The sequence below is a fragment of the Artemia franciscana genome, chromosome 4 (genome assembly GCF_032884065.1).
Source record: "Artemia franciscana chromosome 4, ASM3288406v1, whole genome shotgun sequence".
In the NCBI taxonomy this organism is placed as follows: domain Eukaryota; kingdom Metazoa; phylum Arthropoda; class Branchiopoda; order Anostraca; family Artemiidae; genus Artemia; species Artemia franciscana.
Window position 1 is genome coordinate 30856946 of NC_088866.1, and position 25583 is coordinate 30882528.

At 34.6% G+C, this 25583-nt stretch overlaps 1 protein-coding gene across 2 annotated transcripts in view; it reads right to left on the reverse strand.

Moving 5' to 3' along the window:
• Positions 1-25583, reverse strand: part of LOC136026287 (C-1-tetrahydrofolate synthase, cytoplasmic-like) — a 98043-nt gene that overhangs the window by 58775 nt on the left and 13685 nt on the right. For both annotated transcript variants that reach the window (XM_065702688.1, XM_065702687.1), the window contains exons 3-7: positions 18335-18681; positions 16729-16870; positions 15486-15597; positions 12004-12229; positions 1230-1403 (exon numbers count right to left, since the gene is read on the reverse strand). In XM_065702688.1, coding sequence (XP_065558760.1) covers positions 1230-1403; positions 12004-12229; positions 15486-15597; positions 16729-16870; positions 18335-18681 — 1001 coding nt within the window. The remainder of the gene's footprint in view (positions 1-1229; positions 1404-12003; positions 12230-15485; positions 15598-16728; positions 16871-18334; positions 18682-25583) is intronic.

Sequence of the window (25583 nt, forward strand, 5' to 3'; positions counted from 1 at the left end):
ATATATATAGTATAATATAGTTAGTGGTGTATATATACTATTAACCATAGTAAAAGTTCTCTGATTTTAATGTGTATTTATAACATCTAAATTTTCTTTTACTACAGGGTGACCCAAAAAGATTCGTACCCATATTTTATTCGATAAAAAATCCATTTTTTTACAAATATCCTTTGTGTTGCAGGACCTGAAAGGTGTTACTTGGGTTACGAAATTCAGTGAGCATGGGACGGTAGTGGACTTATTTCTAAAGCCACAGGGGAAACTTATTCAGGCAGGAAAGAGAGTGCAAGAAAAGAAGAAAACATTGCTGTAGTGAGGGACTACTCTGTTCAATTAAACGTGAGAACACGCCACAGTGACTCCCTTGTCATTCCGAGTTCTTGGCTGTGTCTACGTACTGATTTTCTAGGGCTGCGTCCTACTGAGTCCCTTACTGCAGCAATTTTTTCTTCTGTCCTTGCATTCCTTGCATGTCCTTGCACTCCCTTGTCATTCCGAGTTCTTGGCTGCGTCTATGCACTGATTTCCTAGGGTTGCATCCTACTGAGTCCCTCACTGCAGCAATATTTTCCTCTTTTTCCAGCCTGAATAAGTTCCCCTGTGGCTTTAGAACATAAGTCCACAACTATTTTGGAGACATTCGTCCAAAATAGGTCGCAAAATAAGTTGCGACAATTGAGAAGTTTTCGAAACTGAATTTGTACACTCTGGTATGATTTTGTCACAAAAGAGGTCTCCAGGGAGAATATCTTCTGCTGATTGGTCCAAGACATGTTTGGGGCAACTATAGCTCCAAACGATCATCCAAAGGTTCACCTTTTATGTCCTGCAACAGAAAGGATATTTGTTAAAAAACGGATTTTTTATCGAATAAAATATGGGTACGAATCTTTTTGGGTCACCCTGTACTTTATTATATTTTATATTAATTATCGTAGAATTTATCGGCTTTTGATGCCTGTGCATAAGTCTGGCTTCTTTGATATGCTGTGCAAGTTACATGACTTGTTTTAACGTCGTCATTAATGTAATGGACAAACGTAGGCTTCTAGAGTCCCTGGCATTTTTTTTAATTTATTACTGTGAAATAACAAATTCAGCCGAATTCAGTTAAAGTTCTCCCTGTAAGATAAAACATTCAGCCAAATTCAATACAACGCTTGAACTTGTGGATTATTCACATACTTAACGATGGTAGAAACCTCCAAAAGATGATAAGAACTTACCCAACGACGACAATATACTTTCCCGACTTTCGATTGCCTATTCTATTCAAAGTTGATAACTTCACTTTAGCCTTTGTAGTACCGTACAAGTCGACTTCGCTGGGGAGGAGACCGATTTCTTTAGCAAGAATCTCGATATGTTTCGGTGGTTGGGATCGAGCTACTTCAATATCACTGAAAAACATTATCATATCAAATCTGCATGATTTAATCATATCGAATCCGAAGCCTATTATATAAAGCGCTGCATTTTTCTGTTTTGCATATAATCAAAAACAGATCGGGAATTGTACTGTTCGATCCACTCTGGCAGCAAAAGTTTAAGAATCGAGTGGTGCTGGTGGGGAGAGGTTAGTTGTTAGAAGTCGCTCGATGCATCGAATGGTGACAAACAGCAAGAAGATTAGAGTGGACAGAGTTTGGAAGGGAGGAGGTATCTAACCAATATTATATATATATATATATATATATATATATATATATATATATATATATATATATATATATATATATATATATATATATATTATTTATATATATAAATATATATATACACACACATATATATATATATATATATATATATATATATATATATATATATATATATATATATATATATATATTTATATATATGTTATAAGTGTACAATTTAATATTAAAAGCCTACACAATTATAGATATACAATAGACCGTTATAAAGATTTCAAGTCGTAGGAAGTCTAATTATTTGACAAGCTTAGCGAGAATAACTACATACAAAGGGAAAAGTTTTGATTGGTCCCCTTGCCCCTACAATAGCGCTATAATACAGGTACAAATGACAAAGTAGTTAAATTTTAACGATTGCATGCCAATTTTTGTCCCATAAGTTGACACAAATTCATCAAAACACAAAAAAAGTAAAGAATCTTACGGCAGATGACTTGAAAACTCCAAATATTGAACAGGGAAAAATAAAACGTGATTTATTCTGCTACTTCTACCAAAAATATGCTAAAATAAAAAAAATAGAAGGAGGATAATTTACTGCCGGTAGATTAAAAGATCCGTACATTTAACCTTTATAGAAGCAGCATAAAAACATCTGCACGAAGGTGGGAATTACGAGAGACTATTCTCCTGAGATTGTTCCGGGAGACGCTCCCTTCAATGAAAATTGTGGCCGAAGAATGGACTTATCTCAAGTGTTAAAACCCCAACCTGAAAAGTTACCCCCCCCATCCTATTTCAAAGGTTCGGCTATATGCACGCCTATCAACCCAAGCAATTTTAGTATATTAAATCTAGAAAAAGAAGGTGCAAAGGGAATAGGAAACTGAACAGAAGGAAATCTTTGAGGCCTTAACAGGAGTGGAATATTCAAGAAGAGCTAATGGCACCATGGGGGGGGGGGTTAAAACATGACAAACCATGAACTAAACTAAACAAATCATAGACTAAAATATAATTAAAGATATAATTAGAAAATAAAATATAAATTAATAGGTAATAAGTAATAAGTCCCATAGGCAACAGCTTCGCTATCGAATGCTGCTACCAGTACAGAGTGAACAAAAAGCGTAGATAGATTTGGAATTCTGTTAGGTAACACTGAAAAGCTTTTTATTATTTTTTTTCCTTTTTCTTTTCATTTTTCCTCGATTTTTTTCCTTTTTTCTTTTTCTGGTTTCATTTTCCACTGTCATGAGTTTCGTACACACTTTGGGACTGTAGACCTATAGGATTCAGGAGATATCCTGTAGGTATGGTTATTGCATTGCAATAACTATATTTCGGTTCAGAAATGCCAGGTGCATCATTAGTTTGTATTGCTTTCCATATCCTCACAATCATCAATGGTTACACATTATCCGTCGCATGAACCAAAATCCCAATGACAACACAACATACTAATTTAAACCAATGACAATATAAAAAAAACAGGCGTAATATATTAAATAAGGTAGGTGACAAAAACGAAAAAAAATAACTTATAATAGTAAAAAATCCAAAAATTTCGACTTAACATCGAGAAGCCTTTATCAATGGAAAAAAAAATGATTTTTTTAAGACATGAAAACAAACGTTTTGCTATATTTTTACTTGTTCAAATTTGTAAATAGAAAGTCAGTGTGATCCAAGAAAGTATTTATAACACAGCACAAAATTCTATACAGTAAAAGCATTCGAAGATATTGCTAAACAGGCAAAAACAGGCGAAATACACTTCGAAAACGGGCGAAATACCTTAGTGTGCGCTTGGGAATCACCATGTTTCAATATCCATTAAGTCCTTGCCTTTTTGATCATATTAAGTTATTTTGAATAACAACAGTTTTATCATAGTCTCATAGTTTTAATCACAGAAAATTAATTTTAACCAGGGTAAATTCACTCTTGCAGATCATATATTCCAGCATACATTAAGTCTACATTTTAATAGCGGAAAATTCATAGATATGAATCATACAATTAGACGAAGTGTGCACAAGTGAGTCGAGATAACGTACTTATATCATTGTATATTACATTATATCATATGATTACAATAGATCATATTAGAAAAAAACACTTCAGTAAATTGAGATATGTACCAACATGTCCTTAGTTCTTTACATGATTATTAAGCAAAGAAAAAAAATCACCTGAAAGAAAGGAGCAATATTAAAATTTGAAACAAACAGAAATTATTCGGTATATGAGGGGGGGGCTTCCCTTCCCATACCCTTATTCTTTAGGCCAACGTCTTAAAGTTCTTCAAAAATGCATCTCGTTCAAATTCAGCGGCCCTTGTGTTCGAGTATTTTCTTAAAAAATTTAGGCAAAAGGTCAAACTTTAGCGTAGAGAGAGAGAGAGAGATGATTGCAAAACAGGCAGCTTCTCTCATATATGCAATAATTTTTGTCCGTTTTAAGTTTCAATGTTGTACTTACTTTTAGTTGAGAAAATATATTTTTTTTATTTAATTTGTCATCATTTTTTAAATAATGCACAGATATCCCCTTCTCCCCGTGTATAATTTCTTCTGGAAAATTTCCCCTGGACCTGTCCCCCTTAAAGAAAATTCTCCATGTGGAATCCCCTCCCCACGAATGAAATTCCAACCCAAATCTTTTCCGTAAATTTCCAATAATAAATAGCATGTTTACAATGGGCAAAGTGAATAACTTACAGCCCTTTCCTCGGGACTATGGGGGTTATATCATCCCCAAAGACATATTTATTGGACTTATCAATTATGCTGAATCAAATGGCTATCTCAAATAATTGATCGGATGTATTTAGGGAAAAATGGCATGGGAGGGAGACTAGTTGCCCTACAATCTTTTTGGTCACTTAAAAGAGCACTAGAACTTTTGATTTGCGTTAGAATCAGCATATTCCCGATCTCTTTGGACCACTGGTTCGATACGATCACTATAAGGAAAAAAGTAAATAAATTAATACGTATCTGTGGTCATTTTTCTTGCAAACAAAAACAAAATTCCACATTTTCTTAGACGGGAGCTTGAAATCTCTACAGTAGGGTTTTCTAATATGCTTAATTTGACGGCATGACTTTCATTAAGATCGCTTGACTTTTGGGGCTGTTCCCTCTTCTTCGAAAATCAGGAAAATTTTCTTAGACTCGTAGCTTCAGATGGGTAACATTAAACTTAATGAATTTTACATATTCTGAATAAGCATAAAAAACCAATTCTTTTGATGCATCTATTGCTATCAAAATTATGTTTTTTTTTAGTTTCACTTACTATTGAGCGGAGTCACCCCTAAGTATTTGAATGAAACTTAGTTTTTTAATGTTCACTATAGTAATACTTTTTTCTTGGTTAATATTAGAATTATGGAAACTATAGTGATGACAGTGGTCAAGTATGGTTCTGAAGCGTGAAAGCACCAAAAAACGGAGGAAGAGTTGTCAAAGTTTTCCAGAGAAATTGCCTACGGATTGCTTTGGGTACCCGACTGGCTGACCGTATCCCAAATATTAAGTTGCACAAAAAACATGGTTCTACCCCACTGACAGATACCCAAAGATTGTCCTCGTCGGTCAACCGTTTAGGGGCAAACAAATTCAGGTCGTCCCCAAACAGGGTGGGAGGATGTCATAAGAGAAGATTTAAGGAAAATAGGGATTTCTTGGGAGGGTGTAAAGATGGAGGCTTTGAATAGATTGGGACGGAGGAAGAGCGAGCGTAACTGTGCTGGCCTCAGGCTGATTGATGCTGCACTAAGTTGTTAGTAGTAGCAGTAGTACTATCTTAATAAACAATTTTAACGCCTTGATTTATTTCGTTTTAGCTATAGATAGCGTCAACGCCGAAGAAACCTAATTATGATTCATGCAAATATTTGTGTCAATGTTTTTCTTTTTTGTCTTCTTACTGGCCATAGGCACTTCTGTTTTTCTTAAGATTTCTTTCTTTGTCTAATTATGAGTGGAAAGGTTTTGTGATCTAAGAAATTATGTAGCTTATTGTTTGATACATGGTCAGTCAATCAAGCTGATAAAACTACCCTTAGACAATTACTCAGTCTTACATATCTTCTTGAGCCTTTTGAGGCACCTACAATTCAGAGTCACAGAGCATTAGATACCTCTAAACACAATAACTACTTAACGTGTCAACTCGCAAAAGTTTTAAACGTACGAAGCATAAAGACGAGGGCTGAAAATAAGCATAAAGGGTTTCAAGTAGTAATCTTTACGAAAAATAAGGTTTAATTCCACTTTAACAGGCAAGGAAGGTTTAGATGGTTAGAGAACTTTTTACTATAGAACAACCTCACGATAGAATGTCAAATACTGTACATTTTGCCGATCACTCTGAGGCAAAACGATAAGCAGAACGCGGATTGGTATACTGAATGGGATGGAAATAGATCATAAGAAATACTTAAAAGGAAATGGTATCTTCCAAACAATTTCTAAGACCATTGACTGTACATAAAAAAATGAAAAGAATTATTTTTGAAGAATAAAAAAATGAGGATAATTGCAGCCAGTGAAAAAAAAAATGTTTTTTCTTCACTGCCTGGAATTGTTCTCGTTTTTTCTTCCTCCAAAATTATTTTAATTTTGATAAAAACTTGCATAGATGTGTTAGCCTTGGATGGAATAAGCTACAATGATTTGTTAGTGGTTGAAAAAGTAGTATTCCTGACATTCATTGGGAGAGGAGATTAACAGTTTTTCGGGGGGGGGGAGTCAATAACTTTAAAAGTCTTAATTAAACAACCAGAAAGCTCGTTTTTATAGCCACTTCAAGTTTTGGGGAGGTGGTGGATGTTGGTACTGAGTATGGCCTTAGCAAAAACAATACAATTCCTTGAGAGACATTCCTACTAGAAATTATTTGAACAGTAACAAAATTAGGAAAATTCTAAACTATATTTAGCTCTTTCTTCAAGCCGGTTACCATGCATATTATGTGAGGTCACAGGGAGCACGAGAAAGGGAAAATGCGTTCCTTTAGTTAAAAAAAAAGAAGAAGAAAAAAGTAAGATAACTTGCTAGTAGGCAGTTGTAGCAACAAATCGAACGATTTCAAGCCAAAATATCTCACCCCCCCCAGGCTTTCACGACATGGTATCCTGGAACGTGGTTTTCCTGTTTTTAATATGTGTTAACCGAACGACCATTTAACCACGATACACACAGAACACCTATCTTTTAAGATGCCAAAAGATGTTTATTTATAAATTCATTGGTGAATTATGATCCGAACAAGCTGTATATCTAGAGAAACCATAAGATTTGAGTACATGAATAATGTTCAATAACAGATAAATTCTTGGCCAATCAAACTGTTAAGATCTTACTCCTTTAATACTATGTCATTCTTTCCTGATTTCATTTTTTGTACTCACCGTTGAGTTTTCATTTATGAATAACAGATTTGCTATAACGATAATAGCTTAAAGAGCATCATTGATAAAAATCACTCAATATTAGAAATTCAGTAACTATTTCCTCCACCAGTTGGCGGAATCTAAGATCCAAGACTGAAGAATAAAGATTATTTTCAGACGGAAAAAATATTTTCAAATCTCCGCTGTAACTATATTCTGATAGAAGTCAAGAGCAGGATTCCACACCGTCTGACCAAAAATAACGTCCATTTCGTCAATATAAGGTTCGATTCTGGTTTGGATGACGTTGAAAGCTCAAAATTCCAACAGGAAAGGTTTTCTTTAAACAAATAAAATCTTCCTGTTTAAAAGATTAACTATTGGAGAAACTCAAGTTTTTTCATTCCTGAATGAAACAAATCTCATTCACTTAATGCTATTGCTTCATTTAATCACAACTGCTTGAACAAAATCACATATATTAGAAATTCAGCTGTCTCATCGCGAAGTTCGTGGGGAAGAACTGTCATGGTTTTCTTCATGCCTCACCTCTTCAAATGTCTCACTCATGCCTCAATACGTTCTAAGGCTGCTAAAGCACAGGGCAAATTTCCAATCGCTTACGGAGCGCCTCAAGGTTCAGTTCTTGAACCTTTACTATTTTTTATTTACACCAATGACCCTTAGCGGCTTTTTGTACCACATCGCCAAAACTTTGCTGCGGATTATTTCAGGTATACCAATGTCGAATCTAACCAATAGCTGCATTCAATAAGCATGAAGAAATGATCCCATTTGCTGGTCACAGTACTTAGGGAATCGGGACACATATGAATAATCCCCAGTTGACTTACAAACAATGAGCGGAAAAATTTATCATTGGTTTGACACTATTCTTCAGCTCCGAATTAAAGTCATGCTTGCATATTTTTTCCAGCATAGGTAAAAGTTGCCCAACAATAGGGGAGCTTCCAGCTATAGGAAAAAATCTAACATTTAAGCAGTATATTCAGATGATAAGAGTCAAGGTTTCAATAAGACTGGGAATACTGCAAAAACTTAAGCAAATTTTTCCTTTTTGTATTCTCATTCTCCGTCTTTTATACTGACCTCTTATCTATCCTTATCTATACTACTGTCCATCCACTTGGATGTCTACTTTTCCATCTGTACTTTCGCCCATCCGTAATCTCCAGCTGAAAGCAACAGAAGATCTCCAGTCCACCATACATTCTCCTGTCCATCTATTAAAGCTGAAGGATATGCATTCAGTTTCATTGCATTCAATGGCATTTCAGTATTCCCATAAAGATCTCCCGTCATGTTTTTCTGGCAGGTTTCAACGTGTGATTAGAGTCAACCCATATGCAGTTCGAAATCGGGAGGGCATATTGGTTCTTTCCACCCCCTCAGTGCATTCAGGCTTTGGCCTGGCCGTTGCTGAGGGGTGTGCCTACAACTATAATCCTATTGGGTTTTAGGATTCCCATACTCTTGATTCCTTTAAAAAACACCTAAAAAGACTTTGTTTGAGAAGAAAAATTGAAATCCAAAATAATTAAATAAAATAGTATTAAAAAAAATATTTAACAGAGTGTAAGTTGTCTAGTATTTGTACAAGGTTGGCGTTGGTTTTTATATTGTTAATGAAACGAGATCTATTAATGTTGAAAGGCGACGCGGAGGTCGGTTGTCTTTGTGTGAGCATTGGGTGTGTAGACTTCTTATTTATTTTTTCCTAGGCCTGGTTCAGTACGAATGATTAAAATATATTGCTAAATTTGTTTTGTTTTCCCAGTTACCAGGTCCCTTTGGATGTTTTTGGAATTTAGAGTTTTAGTATTTAAAGAATAAAATAGCTTGAACATGATTTAATCCACCAACGAGAGTGCAACTTGCCAAGCATTTTGATAATGGTTTCATCAATCTCCTTAGATCTACGATCAGAGAAGAGAGAGGGCGATCAATTCCAGAAAAAAATCTCAAAATTATGCGTTGAAGCTATGTTCTGATAAGATTCGAATATCACGTTGGCGGTGGTCTAATGAAAAAAAAAGTCTTCTTTCAGGCGAAATATTCGTTTAATTCCTGTTTCAAATCAAAATTTAAAGTTCACTTTTCCGGCCAACAAAGTTCTGATTAAAACAAATAAATGCTTCCTATTTGAAAGATGGACTATTGAGGAATTTGAGCCATTTTCATTCTTTAACAGAGATGCCTCAGAATGTAGGGTAATAACACCACTTAAATAGCATTACTAATAAAATCACTCAAATAGCATTACTAATATTAAAAAAAAACGTGGATTATGCCATCGACCAACAGGAGTGCAACTTGACAGAAATTTCGATAGCACTCAAATCAATCTCCTTGACCAGAGATCAGAGAAAAAAGAAAGTCTATTTCCAGATAAAAATCTTCAAATTATATACTGAAGCTATGCTCAAATAGAAGTCAAATCTAACGTTGGCAGTCGGATTTCGTTCCGTCTGGTGAAAAGAAATGTTTTTATTTCTGCAAAATTTTATTTCTTCGGATCAGAGTGAAAATTTCGCTTTTTCTGCTGACATAGCTTTATTTAAAACAAATAGAAGTTTTCAAGCAAAAATGAACTATATAGGGTGCAATACTGAAAGAACGTACAATAGGTACTTCGAATAGACAATCAGAATTTTTTTTCCACGACAGTTTCTTTGCAGATTCTAGAAGATTTCGTTTTCAATTAACGCATGCCAGCCAGATTCTACATTGCATTATCACTTAGTCGTTTTCCCCTAACAAAGTTCACCATCTTCTTTCAAATAATCAATATTTGACTCATAAAAATCTGTTTCAGTCAGAAGAAAATCGTCCTCAGTGTTCTGATTAGTCAAAAATCACCCAATGATGAAGCTGTTCCAAACACGAAAAAGACACAAAAGAGATCACATTGGAATGTGTTACTGAGTCTAAAAGCGGGATATCTTAATTGTATCCAACGAAAACGAATACGTATAGTGGTAGTAGTTCTATTACTACTACCAACAGCTCACTGCAGCACCAGGCCACCTGAGACCGACACAGCACCATGAGCTCCCCTCCACCCCAATCTATTCATAAGCCTCCCTTTTTAACCTCTCTCATGAAGTTCAAATTTACGTTAAATACTTACTGATGACCTCGTGCCACCTCGGTCAGTGACGACGAAACGATCTCACATCACCAAAAGTAGCAACATAATTTTTCATTATCGTATTCAGTTTAAGGAAATAAAAAATAAACTAAATTTGATACAGAAATAATTTTTATTAATAAAAAAAGCCACTGATTTTATTAACTAAAGAGACAGCCTAAATGTTCAGCAAAACTTAGTTAAGGTTTCTTCCACCTGCGGTATTTCACGCTGCGTGGAATTTTGCAACTAAAAAATCTAAATATTTACTGTAATTAGAGACACCTCCTAGAACAATAGCTCGTATTTTTATTTAGACTACCAAGAATAATGAAAATGAAATCTAAGTGTTTGAATTTATTACACAACCACATATATCTTACACAGAATCTTACACAACCACATAGATCTTCATAAATTAAAAATAATCATGAATCCAATTTTTACCGAAGAAGAGTTTTTGATAGTAGTTTGCGCCAAATCAGAAAAAAGAAACTTAGGTAAAAAAAATACGCTAAACACACGTGACAACAAATAGCAAGAGGGTGTAGCTTCCCTGTGAAGGTGTATTTGTGTTTGAGAGTCAAAAAATTGTAACGTTTTAATTTTTAAGGACAAAAATTTTGCCAAGGTTTTTTTTTACTATTTAATTTAACGCGGCAACACTGACATGTATTTGGTACTGCTCTAAACATATAAGAGTTTGAGACAACCAAACCTTTGAAATCGCAGGTTTTCACGTATGAATTGACCTAGAATGGGTCCAAGGGGTCAAAAATGTTTTTATTTTGATTTGTTAGGTACTTCAAATCTAAGAAATACTTGTACATGATGGGTGAAGCTCCTTACAAATTTACTTTTTTGCATTAACCTTTGAACAGACAAACATAGGCTGAAACTTATTTATTTCCATGCCCAATTAGAAAAGTTCTAAGATCAGTTTTGTTTCCTTTCTCCTGAAAAGTTGATATTTTTTCAACCTTTGGTTTCTATTTTTGAAATCTTTTAACACGCCTTTTTCGATTATAAATCTAGGGGAGCCATTAAACCTAAATAGCTAGAGAAAATAATCATTTTAAAACTGCTTGATAAATAAAATTGCGAAAAACTATGGTAAAGTCAAAAACCTTAAAACCAAACTAGATAGCTAAAAAACGTATAAAATTTGAAACCGTTTTTTTTAATTTTTTTTTTGCAATTGTATGATATACCCTCGACCTATTATTCTCTATCTAAGTAGGACTTGTTTCTCTGACAATCAATGCTAATGAAATATACCTTAATGTGATAAAAACATAATACTTTTGATACAAATTTGGGCTATATATTTGCACACTAAGAGGGGGGGGGTAAAGTATAGCGGGTCTGCATGCCTCTATTCTGTCACTTTTCTTTGTCTTGTCTCCCGCTAACCTGGAAGAAACTAATGAAAAAAACACTGTTCTACAATGCGTCAATGAATGAACAATTTGAGTGATTGGGATTTATCATACAAGTACCTTCTTTTTTTTTACAGTGGTCAAAAATCTCTGCTAGAAGCTATTTTCTGAGAAAAAAAGCCCATGTAATTCGACTTTTAGCCGTTCAAATGTCTAAGAGATGAGGTTTTAGTACTTATCTATAGAAAAAAAGACCCCGCTTTGTGACTCTAATCAGGAACTATATTTCAAAAGACAATAAATGCGTGGAAAGTAAAAAAGAAATTTAATGAAAACCTATAAATGTTAATAAATACAAAACTAAGTATTTATCTGCGCCCAAAACTAAGAATTTTTCTAAAAATATACCTTGGCACCGGTGATTTTAAAACTAAAGGCAGTGTTGCAAGATTCCACTTTTTGGAATAAAGCTTTTCAGCATATTTTTGGGCAGCAAAAACAGTGTTTCGCATAAGCATAGCAACAGTCATTGGACCAACGCCCCCAGGAACTGGTGTTATATAACTGGCTACGGCTTTTGCTTCCTCAGTGGCGACATCACCAACTAATCTTTGTCCTGACTTTTTTGTCGGATCTGGAGAAAAGATAAATTATCAATGAAAATAAATAAATTTTAATGATCATTATTAATAAAGCTCAAGAAAAACTTAAAAGACTAGAAATTCAAGCCGATCTTCCGGAAAATATTCCTGAATACGAAGCAATACAACAATGCAAAAATTATAATATTTATGTAGTATATTTCGCTTATATAATTGTAGCAAAGGAGCCGGGTTTTTTTCGTCAAGAGCCGCCTTTCGTCAGTTCGGCAGCTTGGTCGGATGAGTCCATAAGTTCACTTCAGAAGACAGCTCGGACCATCGGTCCTTGTACATTTTTTATTATTTTTTTTTCAATTTGTATTTTTCGGATTTTAAGTATATGTATATTCTTATGTCAACATAAATCCAATTCAATAAGGATACACAAGGGATAATCGTTCATGCACTACCCAATTATGAAGAGAGTAAATACCAGTACCAAGAAGCCGGTCAAATATGTAGTTATCATATTTCCAAAGTATATGAATACATCTGTTCAAGACCCCCTAGAATAGAGGCTCGAGAGTTTTTGTTGATACCAAGGGATGTTTTTTTGCAATTTTTTTTTATTTATCATAAAACAGGCTTCATCCTTGTACACGTTTTAGGAAAGAAGGAATGTTTTATTTTTAGCTTTCAATTTTTAAAACGTACGAATATTGAATATTAACAAATAAGAGGAGAAAAGTCTAGTAATCAAAGTGCAACACCATGCACTTTATGATTAACTGCAGAATTTTTTATGAAAGCCATACTACTGCAATCCCGACGATAAATTCAAAATACCATCAGACTTTCTCCTGAAATCGCCAACATTCCACAAAAAAAAAAACTAAAAAGACATTACACAAAGGATGATGGGAATTATTAAGAATATAATTGCATTTGGAATACAGTAGCATAAGAAAACCTATCGCAAGCAATTAAACTTTGTATAAAAAAAAAAGAAAAACAAAAAACCCAAACTATGAGAAGCTGAATTTACCTAATTCTATTTTGAATCCAGCATAAAAAATTATTAGTATATCTTATTTCGGTTTTTAGTCGAAAAAATTTGATCTGCTTCCTAAGCATTAACCGCATAGAGTATTACAAACATGAGTAGAGACTGTACTAATGGATGTCAACCACCCGAAAGTTCTGGATGAGGGCTGTAAGTTAAGCAATTTGTTCATTGTTTACACAGTATATGTTATGGAGAAAGGTATGCATTTTCAAACTTTACTTTCCAAGAAGACGAAGGGTATTCATGTGAGCCTTTTAGAGAATGTTGAGGGGAGTGTTGAACTAAGTCAAAAGAAGCTCTATGAATGCAAATTGTCAAAATAGTGTACCTCAAGAATTGATTTGGGTATCAAGTTGAAACTTTCAGAGAATACTAAGAGGGGAAGATCATACTTAGAGGGAAATTTATTGCCTTAATATCCTCAGTTTTAATAGCTGTAGTAGTAGTAGCAGTAGTTGTAGTATCAATTTTGGTAGCCTAAGCTTTAATGGCAGTAGTAGTAAAAGAAGTAGTAATAAGAGCAACAATAGCAGTAACTTGAGTAGAAGCAGTTGCATTAAGATGCAAATATTTTCTTTTGGTTAGTTCAACATCCCTCACGACAAGCCCTGTTAGTTTCAACTTCAAAAACCAAACACTTCCTCGGAAATTGTTGTTACACACTTTTGACAACCTGCATAAAGAGGGAATTTTCTGATTCAGTTCATTCCCCCCCCCCCCGCTCAAAATTTCTTGAAAATCTCACCTTCATGACTTTAGATATAGTTGTAATAGTAGTCAAAGTAGTATTACTGATATTACTAGTAATAGTATTGAATGGCGGTAGTAATACTAGCAACAGTAGTATTAACCAATTGCTTTCTGGTCGGTTGAACATCCCTCTCATCAAGTTCTCGAAGTTTCAACTTAATTCAATGAGCCATTGCTATGACACTGCTGATATGTCCTTCTTCATAACCTGTATATTTATATTATCCTTGAAATCTTCATCTCAATGCTTGTAGTTGCAATAGAAATAGTAGTAGTAAATACAGCAGTAACAGTAGTATTAGCAGCAGTGTGCACATATTGCCTTTTGTTGCCATGATCTTCCCCTCTAAGAATTCTCTGAAAGTTTCAACTTAATACCCAAATCAGTTCTTGAGATACATTATTTTGATAATGTGCATGCATATAGCGTCTTTTGATTTAGTTCAACACTCTCCGTAACATTCTCTGAAACGCTCACTTAAATACCCTTCGTCTTCTTGGAAAGTAAAGTTTAAAAATGCATACCTTTCTCAATAACATATACTGCGTGTAAACAATGAACAAATTGTACGACAACAAATGGCCATCTCAAAATTTTTATCAGATACATTTTTGGGAAAATATGAGCTGTGGGTGGGGGGGGGGGGGTATCTGCCCACCGATAAATTTGAATCTTAAAAAGAGTACTAGAACTTCTGATTAAAAGGGCACAAGAGCTTCCGGACACCAATCCAGTGATCCCACTCCGAAGTTTATGCGACCACCCTTTCTATAAAAACATTATATGCTCCCAGGGCATAACTTACAACCCTAAGCCCGAGGGCTGCGGGGGAGGTGGGGGTTGCCATCCTCAAAGACATAATTTCCGGACCTTTAACAATGTTGAACAAAATGGCTATCTTAAGAATTTGATTGGATGTGTTTTGGGAAGTAGTGGGTGTGGGATGGGTGTTATTTGCCCTCCAATCAACCCTGACAATTAAAAAGGGCACTAGTCCTTTCAATTTCCAATCAAACGAGCCTTTTTCGAAGTTTCTACGACAACTCCTTCGATACGAAATGCTCTGATCTAAACACCAAAAAAATAATAATAATACATTGTGCCCATATCGCTCTTTACTTAGCCAGCGCTATTGCGCTGCCTATGATTAAACTATATTACAGAAAAATTTGCTTAGGCTGTTAGCAAGGAAGCATTCTAATTCTTAATTCTTGGATATATAAATTCTTGGCTTAATGGAGCTCTTTACTTTTCTTTGAAAAATTTGTTTTGTGGAAGTTTTTAAAATTAATTTATCAACAGATAATTTCTGTTCGTTTTGAGTTTCATTTATTTATTGATAGTGATTTGCGGTAGTTTTACGCTTGGAAGATTAATTAACTTAATTTTTGCTCATTCCTGGCTTGATGGACCTTCTTTGAAAAACTTGTTTTTCTTAGTTTTTAAATCTTAGCTTTTAAAATTAATATATCAATAATAAAGTGTTGATTACCTGGTATGGCATTGATGCCACAGTCAACGACTACCGAGCCTGGTTTGATCCAACTTCCTTTGACCATTTCAGGCCTACCAATACCAACAACTAAGATGTCTGCATTAGCACACTGCAATTAAATAGAATTTGAGAAAAAATGAGAGTGATTATTCCACGAGCTGCGATAAGAAATAATTGTCATCAGTAGCACTGACGCCGCCATTATCGGTAACCAACTGAATGAGCTTCCTTTGACCATTTCAAGGCGACTACTGCCAACAACTTAGATGTCTGCTATAGTTTACCTCAACTACATGCAATTTTACAAAACACTAGACTCTTTCTTCTATGGACTGAAAGAGAAATAAAAACTTGCTAATAGGATATTGGCATGCTTGCACGGGTTTAGCAAGAAGTGATGTAGGTAAGGAGAGATACATGATAGCAGCTACCTCCACTAGATTATAAAAACGTAAAAAAATCCTTTGGACACGAGAAAAATAACTGAAATGGGGGATAAGGTAAATTTGATGTCCTAAATTCCTACTTTGAAAGAATCGTTGTTTCCAGAGTCGGTAATATGTGGTACTGGATGTTAGTACAAAAGGAAAGAGACTTTCCCCCAAAAAATGCACCTCCAAGTGGTTGACTTTCCCTTTTTTAATGAAGTACCAAGGACAGTGAGAAAAAGTTGGGTGGTTAGAATTCTTTATTGATAATTAAGTTTTTAACGAAAAAAAACCTCCATATGAAGTTAAGTGGTTTTGGGTCGTAGGCGGCACAAATTTGAAAAAAAAAACAGAAACACAGGAGGAAAATTAGCCAAAAATAAGCTAAACCCATATGGCAACAAGACACTTAAGAAAATAAAGCTCACCTTGAAAAGGGTAATTGTCATTGCTAATCAATAGATTGTTAATGTCTGAAGTTAAGGACTAGTTTATTTACCGACTAGTTTAACTTAAAGCAGCCTATTTCACATAAGGAATAATTTATAGAGTCACCTTTTAATTTAAGGACTTGCATTTGATTTAAGGACTCGTCAAATTTAAGAAATGATTTAACCAAAAAAATTTAGGCTAAGTCACCTAAGGACTAGTTTAAGGAGTCACCTTCTCATTAAAGAACTAACATTTTAAAGGACTCGTATTTAATTCCAGGAACCATGTAATTTCACTTAAGCTTAACTTCAGCACTTTGAAGGACTTAATTAACGACTCACTTTTTAATTTGAAGACTCACATTTGATCTAGGGACTCACCTCTAGCTCTAGACCTGTCGTCTTAGAGTGACACACAGTGACGGTGGCGTTGTTCCACTTCAAGAGTTCAGCAACAGGAGTGCCAACAATCTTACTTCTACCAATGACCACTGCTTTCTTACCACTAATAACGATGCCAGATCTGAAGGGAAAGTACACAAAATGAAAGATGATATAAAGCAATGTGAGATGATGTAGGGAATGTAAGATGAAATAAAGCAATAAATATATTGCCAACTATAGTGTCATTGCTTCCGCAATGCCGAAATTTTTCGGGGCTTTCCTGAATGGAATCGAAAATTCTGTAGCTTTTCGTCATTCGTAAATATACAAGGGGTAAAATAAATTTGCCGACTTCCTGGTTTCAGTTCACAAAAAAATTAAATAAAATCACAATAGCTGACCTACTTCCAAATGGTGGCTTTAATACTCCTTTTATGTTGTTTTCTGCAAGGTACCTTACACTTACAAACTGCTTATACTATCGCTGCTTTACTTTTTTTCTTGGGATGAGGGGGCAGCGGCTTCAATTCACGAAACTTTACGGGGGAGGGGTGGGGCAAAATTGTCAATTTTTCCGGTGAAAATACCAAAAGAAAGGCATCTCTCAACAGAAATATCCCCCCCCCCCAGAAAGTCATTTTTCAACTACGAGGGGGGAATTATGGGAGGCATGGCAACTCCCCCGATGGACGCCACTATCTGAGGCAGTAAAGCTTTCTTCAAGTGAAAATTTTGTGGCTCTTTTATGTCGTCTTTGTCGCATGAATTTCAAACAAACTTACTTAAGATTACCGTAGGTGATTGAGTGAGCAGATAGCTATTTCAGAGGATGAATAAGCAAGCATATGGCTTTTTCTGGGGATGAGTGAGTAAGTAGATGGCTCTTTCTGAGGATGAGTGAGTAAACAGATGACTGCTTGTGAGGATTAGTGATTAAGCAGATGGCTCTTTCTGAGGATTATTGAGTAAGCAGATGGCTCTTTCTGAGGAGGAGTAATTAAGACAATGGCTATTTCTAAGGATGAATGAGTAAGTAAGATAGCTCTTTCTGAGGATGAGTGAGTAAGCAGAGGGTTCTTTCTGAGTATCACTGAGTAATCAGATGGCTCTTTCTAAGGAAGAGTGAGAAAAAATATTCTGAGGACGTTCCATATTTTCATTAGCCTATGAGTAATTTTAGTTTCAAATCAGAAAAAAATCACTGGGGCTGAGCACAGATCCCTTCAATTGACGATTTTGCGGCCCTTCTACCTCGTTTTTGCCGTGTATATCTTGGACAGTCTTACTTTAAACTGCTATAGATGAGTGAATAAGCAGATGGCTATTTGTGAAGAATCTCCTTACTTTCATTAGCCTATTGGCAAAAAATTGCTATATGTAAGAAATTATAGCATTAGTATTACTTTAAACATACTATATTAATTTTACTATTATACTTATTTATTTATAATATTAAATTATACTTATATTATATAATCATATTCTATTATATATAAAATAGTATTTACTATTGTATTATATTTATTTTTGCTATTATATTTATATTGTAGGCCTATAAAATATAATAGTAACTTTATATCAAGAAGAAAAAGAAGAAAAAAACCTTTTTATCAATTCCAAGCAGCCAGCCGGCGTACAGGGAATAAATCCACTTGTCAGATCTCCGACAGCAAGACGACCTTGATTCACTGAATTCAATCCGTCCACATCTTTCTCCGGGTCTACAGTATCTGTTATCAATGTGGCATCAATTTTGTTTTCAGAGTCTAAGGGCATCTGTACAATAATGCCATGAATATTAGAATCAGAATTTAGTTTCTTTATTTCGGCTATCAATTGATCTTGGGTGATCGAGCGAGGAAATATTACGTGACTGACTGATATGCCGCATTCATCACCAGCTTTTACTTTTTGTCTAATGTAAACGTTTGAATCTTCTCTGGAACCAACCTGAAAGTATGAGACTGATTATTGATTCGACTCTTCGGATCAGGGGTCCTGAAGGGTTAAAACTACGAAAATTTACGGTCACCAATTTTCTTATTATTCCAGGAGTATTCTTAAGACGAGTCACGAGTAAGGATTCCCCCTCCCCTTTCAGTAATAAAATTTATCATGTTTTGGGGTAATCAAATGGTTGTAATAGAGGTGATTATTCAGAAATATTAGATATCATTATAAAATCTAACGCAACATCATTAAAAGCACCTTGACCAAATTTATGTAATTTTATATTCAACTTGAATTTGAGAAACAAATATTCTTAAAAGGGGTTTACTAAAGGGGAGAGAGAGAGAGAGAGAGAGAGAGAGAGAGAGAGAGAGAGAGAGAGAGAGAGAGAGAGAGAGAGAGAGAGAGAGAGAGAGAGAGAGAGAGAGAGAGAGAAAAAGAGAGAGAGAAGGAGATACTAAATACCTGAGAAAAACAAACTATTAAAAAGTATTTACTAGATAAGACAGAAAAAATGAGCAAAAGGGAGACGGAGAGAGAGAGGGAAGGAAAATAGAGAAAGAGTAGGGATGCTAAATACCTTTTTTTCAACCTTTCTCTCCCTCCCTCCAGGGGTTCCCTGATCGCTCCCTCGGGATCTGACCTGTGTGTGTCTATATATCCATGCTTTCAAAGTTTTACTCTTGTTTTCTTAGTATAGGATATAATGTTACTTTATTACATAGTTCTGAGTGCGTTTAATCAACAGTAAATTTACAACAAAACAATTTCAGCACACTCACCCCTATAAGGCTCCTTGGCCAGGAAGGAACAGTGGAGAGAAAAAAAAGTATACCAGCAAAAAATATGAACAAGAAAAAAAAATCCAATCTCCCACCTCAAAAATCTCCAAAATCGCAAGCTAGGCAGGGGAGTAGCACATGATTTTAAATTAAACAATCAATAAAACTGAAATAAATCATGTTGAAACGAACAACCAAATCCTGTCTAGAGACATCAACTGTGGGTGAATCTAGAAAAAAAAAACTCAGTTATTAACTAAAATTTCTTCAGCTGGATCTTGCTATACTATCTATGGTGCTTGCAGTTTATATTTAATGTATGATCCATGTTAAAAAAAAAACAAAGTTTTGATCTTTCCTTTCTGTCAATTTTCTATTTAAAAGAGGAAACAATTTACAATACAGAAAAAAAAAATCAAAATTAAACGCCAAAAAAGACGCACAGTAAAACATGCTTCTTGAATAAATCCAAAATTCTTTAATGTACACAAAAGCAAAAAAAAGACAACGCCTGCTTGATTAGATTCCTTTATAGCCTCAATTTAAAAAAAAAATAGTACACTACTTAATAATTGAGAATTTAAGAAAAAAACTTAACATAAAAAAATTAATTTAAAATTTTATATTTTAATTTAGAATAATAATTTAAACAATATAATAATTATTAATATACTTAATAATAATAAGTTAAATAAAACAACAATTACTAAATTAAATAATAACAATATGTTAAAAAGGTTTTTTATTTATTACAAAATTCATTCAATTTGAATTTAACTTAACATCAAAATTAAATTAAGAAGAATAAAAAAGAAACTAATATTTCATGGGGTTTCAACCGAACCCAATGTTCACCAATCTATCTCTAGTACACGGTCCAAAAAAGGCACTCTTAAAACAGAAAAAAATAAATAAAGCGAGTCTAAACAGTCGATTTTGCATATTCTTGTTATAGACTTTGTAACAAGTTTATTACGATTCTGATAATCTTGCCAGCATTCAGAGATTATAATAATTTTCTTTGCTAGAATAAAATAAGAAAATTACCAAAATTGACTACTGTATAATCACACAGAGAAAGACAAACGAAGATTTTATGCCTTCATTCATAAAAAACAACTTTTTTTTACTTTTTTATTTACTTTGAGCTAGATCCTACATATATTCTTTTGTTTTTCAGGGTTCCTTTTATAATTTTTTGGTGTGAAATATAAGACTGGCAACAGTTGGTTGTGAAAGGCATTGTAAAAATGAAACTATGTCTTTTGCCTAAGTGAAGCTTCCCTAGTTCCATAACAATATTGGTTGCACTAAAAATGGCTAAATACCTTTGATTTAGCAAACTAATATATAGCGTCTACCAATAAACCAAAATCATTAATCAATTTCCATCAAAAGCTCAGCAACAGCAACTGAAAAGAAGATCATAATATAAAAACATTGTGCAACTGACAAAAAAAAAACAGTGCCATCTACCTGGATAAAATATTTTTCTATATACAGTTTTTTCAGTCTCATGCCAATATCTTCTTTTGGGTATTTACTGCTTTGGAATTAGCATTAATCTCATTGATAAGATCGTATATAAATCACGTTATTACTGCTCAAGAGTCATCCCGATACCGTAACTTTGAGGGAGGGGATCCAGTGGTGTCAATTGGAAGGGCAGAAGGGGGAGGGGTATTCCCTCCTAGATTTTAAAAATTGCGTTTTTCCACCATATACATTGAAAATAACCCTTTTCAGTACTTTTATTCATTAAACTGAAAAACATCCCTCTAGATTTTAAAAAATAATTTTTTTTTCCTCACACCCTCAATCCAAATTTCCGTAAATTAACGCCACTCAGACGAGTCAGTTCCACGTATCACTACACAGTTCTCTTCTTTGTATATTTCGTATCTTCGTATCTTCTTCGTATAGCATTTGTATATGAAATTAGTTGAGATAAGTTATAAAGAGACAATTTAGTGCTCAATGATGAAATGTGTAATTATTTGCTTGTTTTTTTTTTCTTTTTTTTTCCCTAAGATTCATTCTTGAGGCCCGATATTTGTGTGTATATGATATCGAATTGTTTATTTTGGTGTTTTTTTTTTTAAATTTATTTGGGATTGAGACAGATAAATATAAACTCCATATCTGATCTAGAACCATGGTCACTTCCCGCATCACTCTTGGGTATAAAAAAAAAATCTCCCAACAGAGGTAATCCAAATATTTACCATACATCTCACAAAATCGAATAAAATTTAACATATTCACATTATTCATAAAAATCTAACACAATCTAATGTGTTTTATCCAAAGTTTTTCTAGGGGTGCGCTGGGACATTTCTTAGGTGAATTACACCTATAAGCAGCTACAGAAGGGGAGAGGAGGCTTAAAAGCTAATTCAATATATCTTAAACCTAAAAACAAACCGTATTTTTAGCCATCTTGTATGAAATCATCTGTCAAAACAACTATTCACTTCTAAATGAGCAAAATACATCTGTAGAAGTGTGAAATTTGGGCTAAGACTTTCAAGGCATTTTCGAAAAGAAGTAGAAGGGTTTGATGCTTTTCAACATTGATTTCTAGTTATAAATCAGCCTACCAAAATATAACCTAACCTTAATCAACTTAATCCATTTGAGAGCTTTAAGGTCCTCTAGACCTGTAGTGCTCTTGTGGCGATTACTCCCAGTCGAACCTCCACTGCTTCTTCTTCTCCCACTCCTTGTCAAGTTGATTTTTGAAAAACTGGATGGAAGGAGCACTGACAGTAGAGTCCTTCAATTCATTCCAGTGTTTAACTACTCTTCTTGAAAACTACATTTGACGAATTCTTGATCTGGAGCTTAATTTAGGTAGCTTGAGCTGCTAAAATGTTCCTCATCTGAAGCTGACTTTAGGCTTTTTTAGGCATTAACTACAACCAAGGTTAGGTTAATAGGTCAATACTCAGGTTTGGTGCGGTTACCTTTTTTGAACACCAGAATTATGTTGGCTACTACCCAGTCTGCAGGAAGCTCTTCAGTGGTAAGTGACGTCTGGAAGATTCTTGTGAGGGGATCTGCTATCACTTCTGCAATTTCTTTTAGTAGCCTGGGATGTATATTATCAGGTCCTGTGACTTGTTAGCATTCAACTTTTTTAAACGTTTAAGGACATATGTAGATTATACTCGGGTACTTTCCATTGGAGCTTTTATATTGTAGTTGGTGGGGAAGGTAAAGGGCAATCAGAGACATTAGTGAAAACTGAGAAAAATTACTGGTTCAGTAAATTAGCAAGTTTATTAGTCACTGCAACTTCTCCATCTTGCTTGGTTATCAGTTTTTAATTATATTGTGGTCTTGGCTAGAGACATACTGCCAAAACGTTTTTGGGTTAGTTTTGGCTTCATTAGTAAGTTTAGATTCCAAGTTCGTATGCAAGACCAGCGTCAAATTTTTAAGATTGTTCCATCTATTGCAATACTTCTTTCTGTGATTAGCTGATTAGTGCTGTTTATCTTTCTTTCAATATCTGCTTTTACGGTCGATTTCCTTCTTAACCTCTCTTGTCATTACTGGGAGTGTTTTTGATTTGGGTACAAGTTTACTTGAAGTGTACTGATTTGCTTAATTTATTAGTATTTCCTTGAAGCGCTGCGATTGCTGTTCTAGAGAGCCAGATAGGACGTCATCCCATGCAACGCTTCTAGGATCCATTCGAATCTTCTCATAATTAATGAAGGTCTTCTTGATGTAGCAATTTGTTGTTCTGAGAAATGTTGTTCCAATATGTAAGGCATCATAATCACTCTTCTCAATTGCGGGCACGTATGAAGCGGACAGAAGTACTGCTCGTCTTCAGAGAAATACCAAGTCAAGAGGGCTTGGTTGCTGATCATCTCTAAAACGTATAGGCGCTGGTTGACGATTTGGTGGAGAAGAACATCATGAACAATATCAATGATTGGAATCGTAGGACCAGAAAAGACACAGGTAAACTGGTCTTTCCAGGTTATGTTAGTCAGGTTGAAGTCACCTGTAGTTAGTAAGACCCCACGGTGGGAGTCTGTAATCTTGCGGATGAGCTCTGCTAGTTTCCTATCTGTTTTCTCTAGTGATTGGGCAGATGGACTTCTGTAAACACAGCCAATTCTGGCAGGAGGATGGCTTTTATTCTCAGTAATTGAAATATCGAAGAAAATAGTTTCAGCATAGAGGCAACCAGCGGAGTAGCTAATTAGGGTGACGGTGTACGAGGTTTTGACCAGTGCCAGTGTTCACTGGGGGCAATAATTGGATGACGTGGATGAAATTGAATACAGTACGATAGCCTTGCAAACTGACATGCGATTCTAGAAGTTGGTTTCTTGAATTCTTTGAACACAAACCATCATAATCATTTGCATTTACCAAAGATTTCAGCTTACTAATTTTGTTTGGTAGTTGGTCGACGTTTGCTATAAGAGCGGAAAAATCTTGATTTACTTGCTGCTTTCTTTTGTTGAGTACTTCCTTATGGCAATGAATCATATTGAGGGCGGACTCACGGATGGATCCGACCATCTTTTTCTTCTTAGTAAAATAAAAAAATCTTACAGGATTATAAATAAGCATGGTCAAATAAATAAAACATATTTTCGTGATTTAAGAAATGATAATTTAAAAAAAATTGAGAGAGAAATGGATGATGCAGATTTTACTCCAGTTTTTGAAGAAGATAACCCGTCGGTTGCGTATGATATTTTTGTTGCAATATTTACAAAGATATTGAATGATACGTGTCCTCTAAGAAGACTTAAAAGAGGTAGTACGAAATTCCATAAGAAACCATGGATTACACAGGGCATTCTAAATTCTATAAGTTGGAAAAATGAATTGTATAAAATATACCTAGGTGAACCATCTGTCATTAATTTTCAGCAGTATAAAAATTACCGGAATACTTTAAACGGATTAAAACGGAAAGCTGAAAAAATATATTTACAAAATGAATTTATGAAGCATAAATGTGATATGAAAAAAACATGCAAAACAGTAAATTCACTCCTGGGTCAAAAGGGTAAAATAGAAGTTATTAATAAATTACAAACAGAGAGGGGGGAATTTGACTACCCCAAATGATGTTGTGAATTATTTATGTGATTATTTTTCTAGTGAGAGAGCGAAACTTTGTGACGATGCTCGGAAAAGAATTAAGCGGCCTCCCAAAATAGTTCAGTCGGAAATTCCAGTAGAAAATCAGCTGGTTTTTAATGCTTGTAGCATAAGTGAAGTGAGTACAATTATCAGTAGAATCCAATCAAACTCAAGTGGCGTAGAGGGGATTTCTCTTAAGATTGCTAAATCAGTTAAATCAGTTAACACCAGTTGTATGTAATTTGATTAATAAGTCTATGGAAAAAGGAATTTTCCCGGAAGTTTTGAAGGTGGCTAAAATAATACCATTGCACAAAGGAGGTAAGAGAGACGACCCTTCAAACAAAAGACCCATTTCTATCCTCCCTTTTTTTTCAAAAATATATGAAAAGGTGATAGGATCCAGGCTAACTGATTACGTTGAAAATAATACAATTCTTATAAATACTCAAATTGGTTTTAGAAAAAAAATGTCCACAGAAATGGCAACCATTAAACTTGTTGACTGGGTAAATACGTCGTTTGAAGCGGGTCTGATTCCAGCTGCTTTATTCCTGGATTTGAAAAAGGCTTTTGATACGATTGACCATAAACAGTTATTACTTGAGCTGGAAAAAATCGGTGTTACCGGAAAGAGTTTGTCTTGGTTTGAATCTTATTTAAGTGACCGAAAGCAGGTTGTGGTGAATGGGTGTTTTACTTCTGAAGCTAGTACGATAACTTGCGGAGTACCCCAGGGCTCTATACTAGGTCCTCTTTTATTTTTAATATTTATAGATCGGATTAAGTATTATTTGTCAGAGGCTGGTATAATCCTTTTCGCAGACGATACTCTTTTACTTGTAGCTGCTCCATCAGTTGATCTACTTTTTGATAAAACGATAAAGGCAATGACCGAGTTTATTGAGTGGGTAGATTTCAATCTTTTGACTTTAAATTATAATAAAACTAACTACATTCTATTTTCTCGGATATCAAGTATTGAAACTAATTTAGAATTAA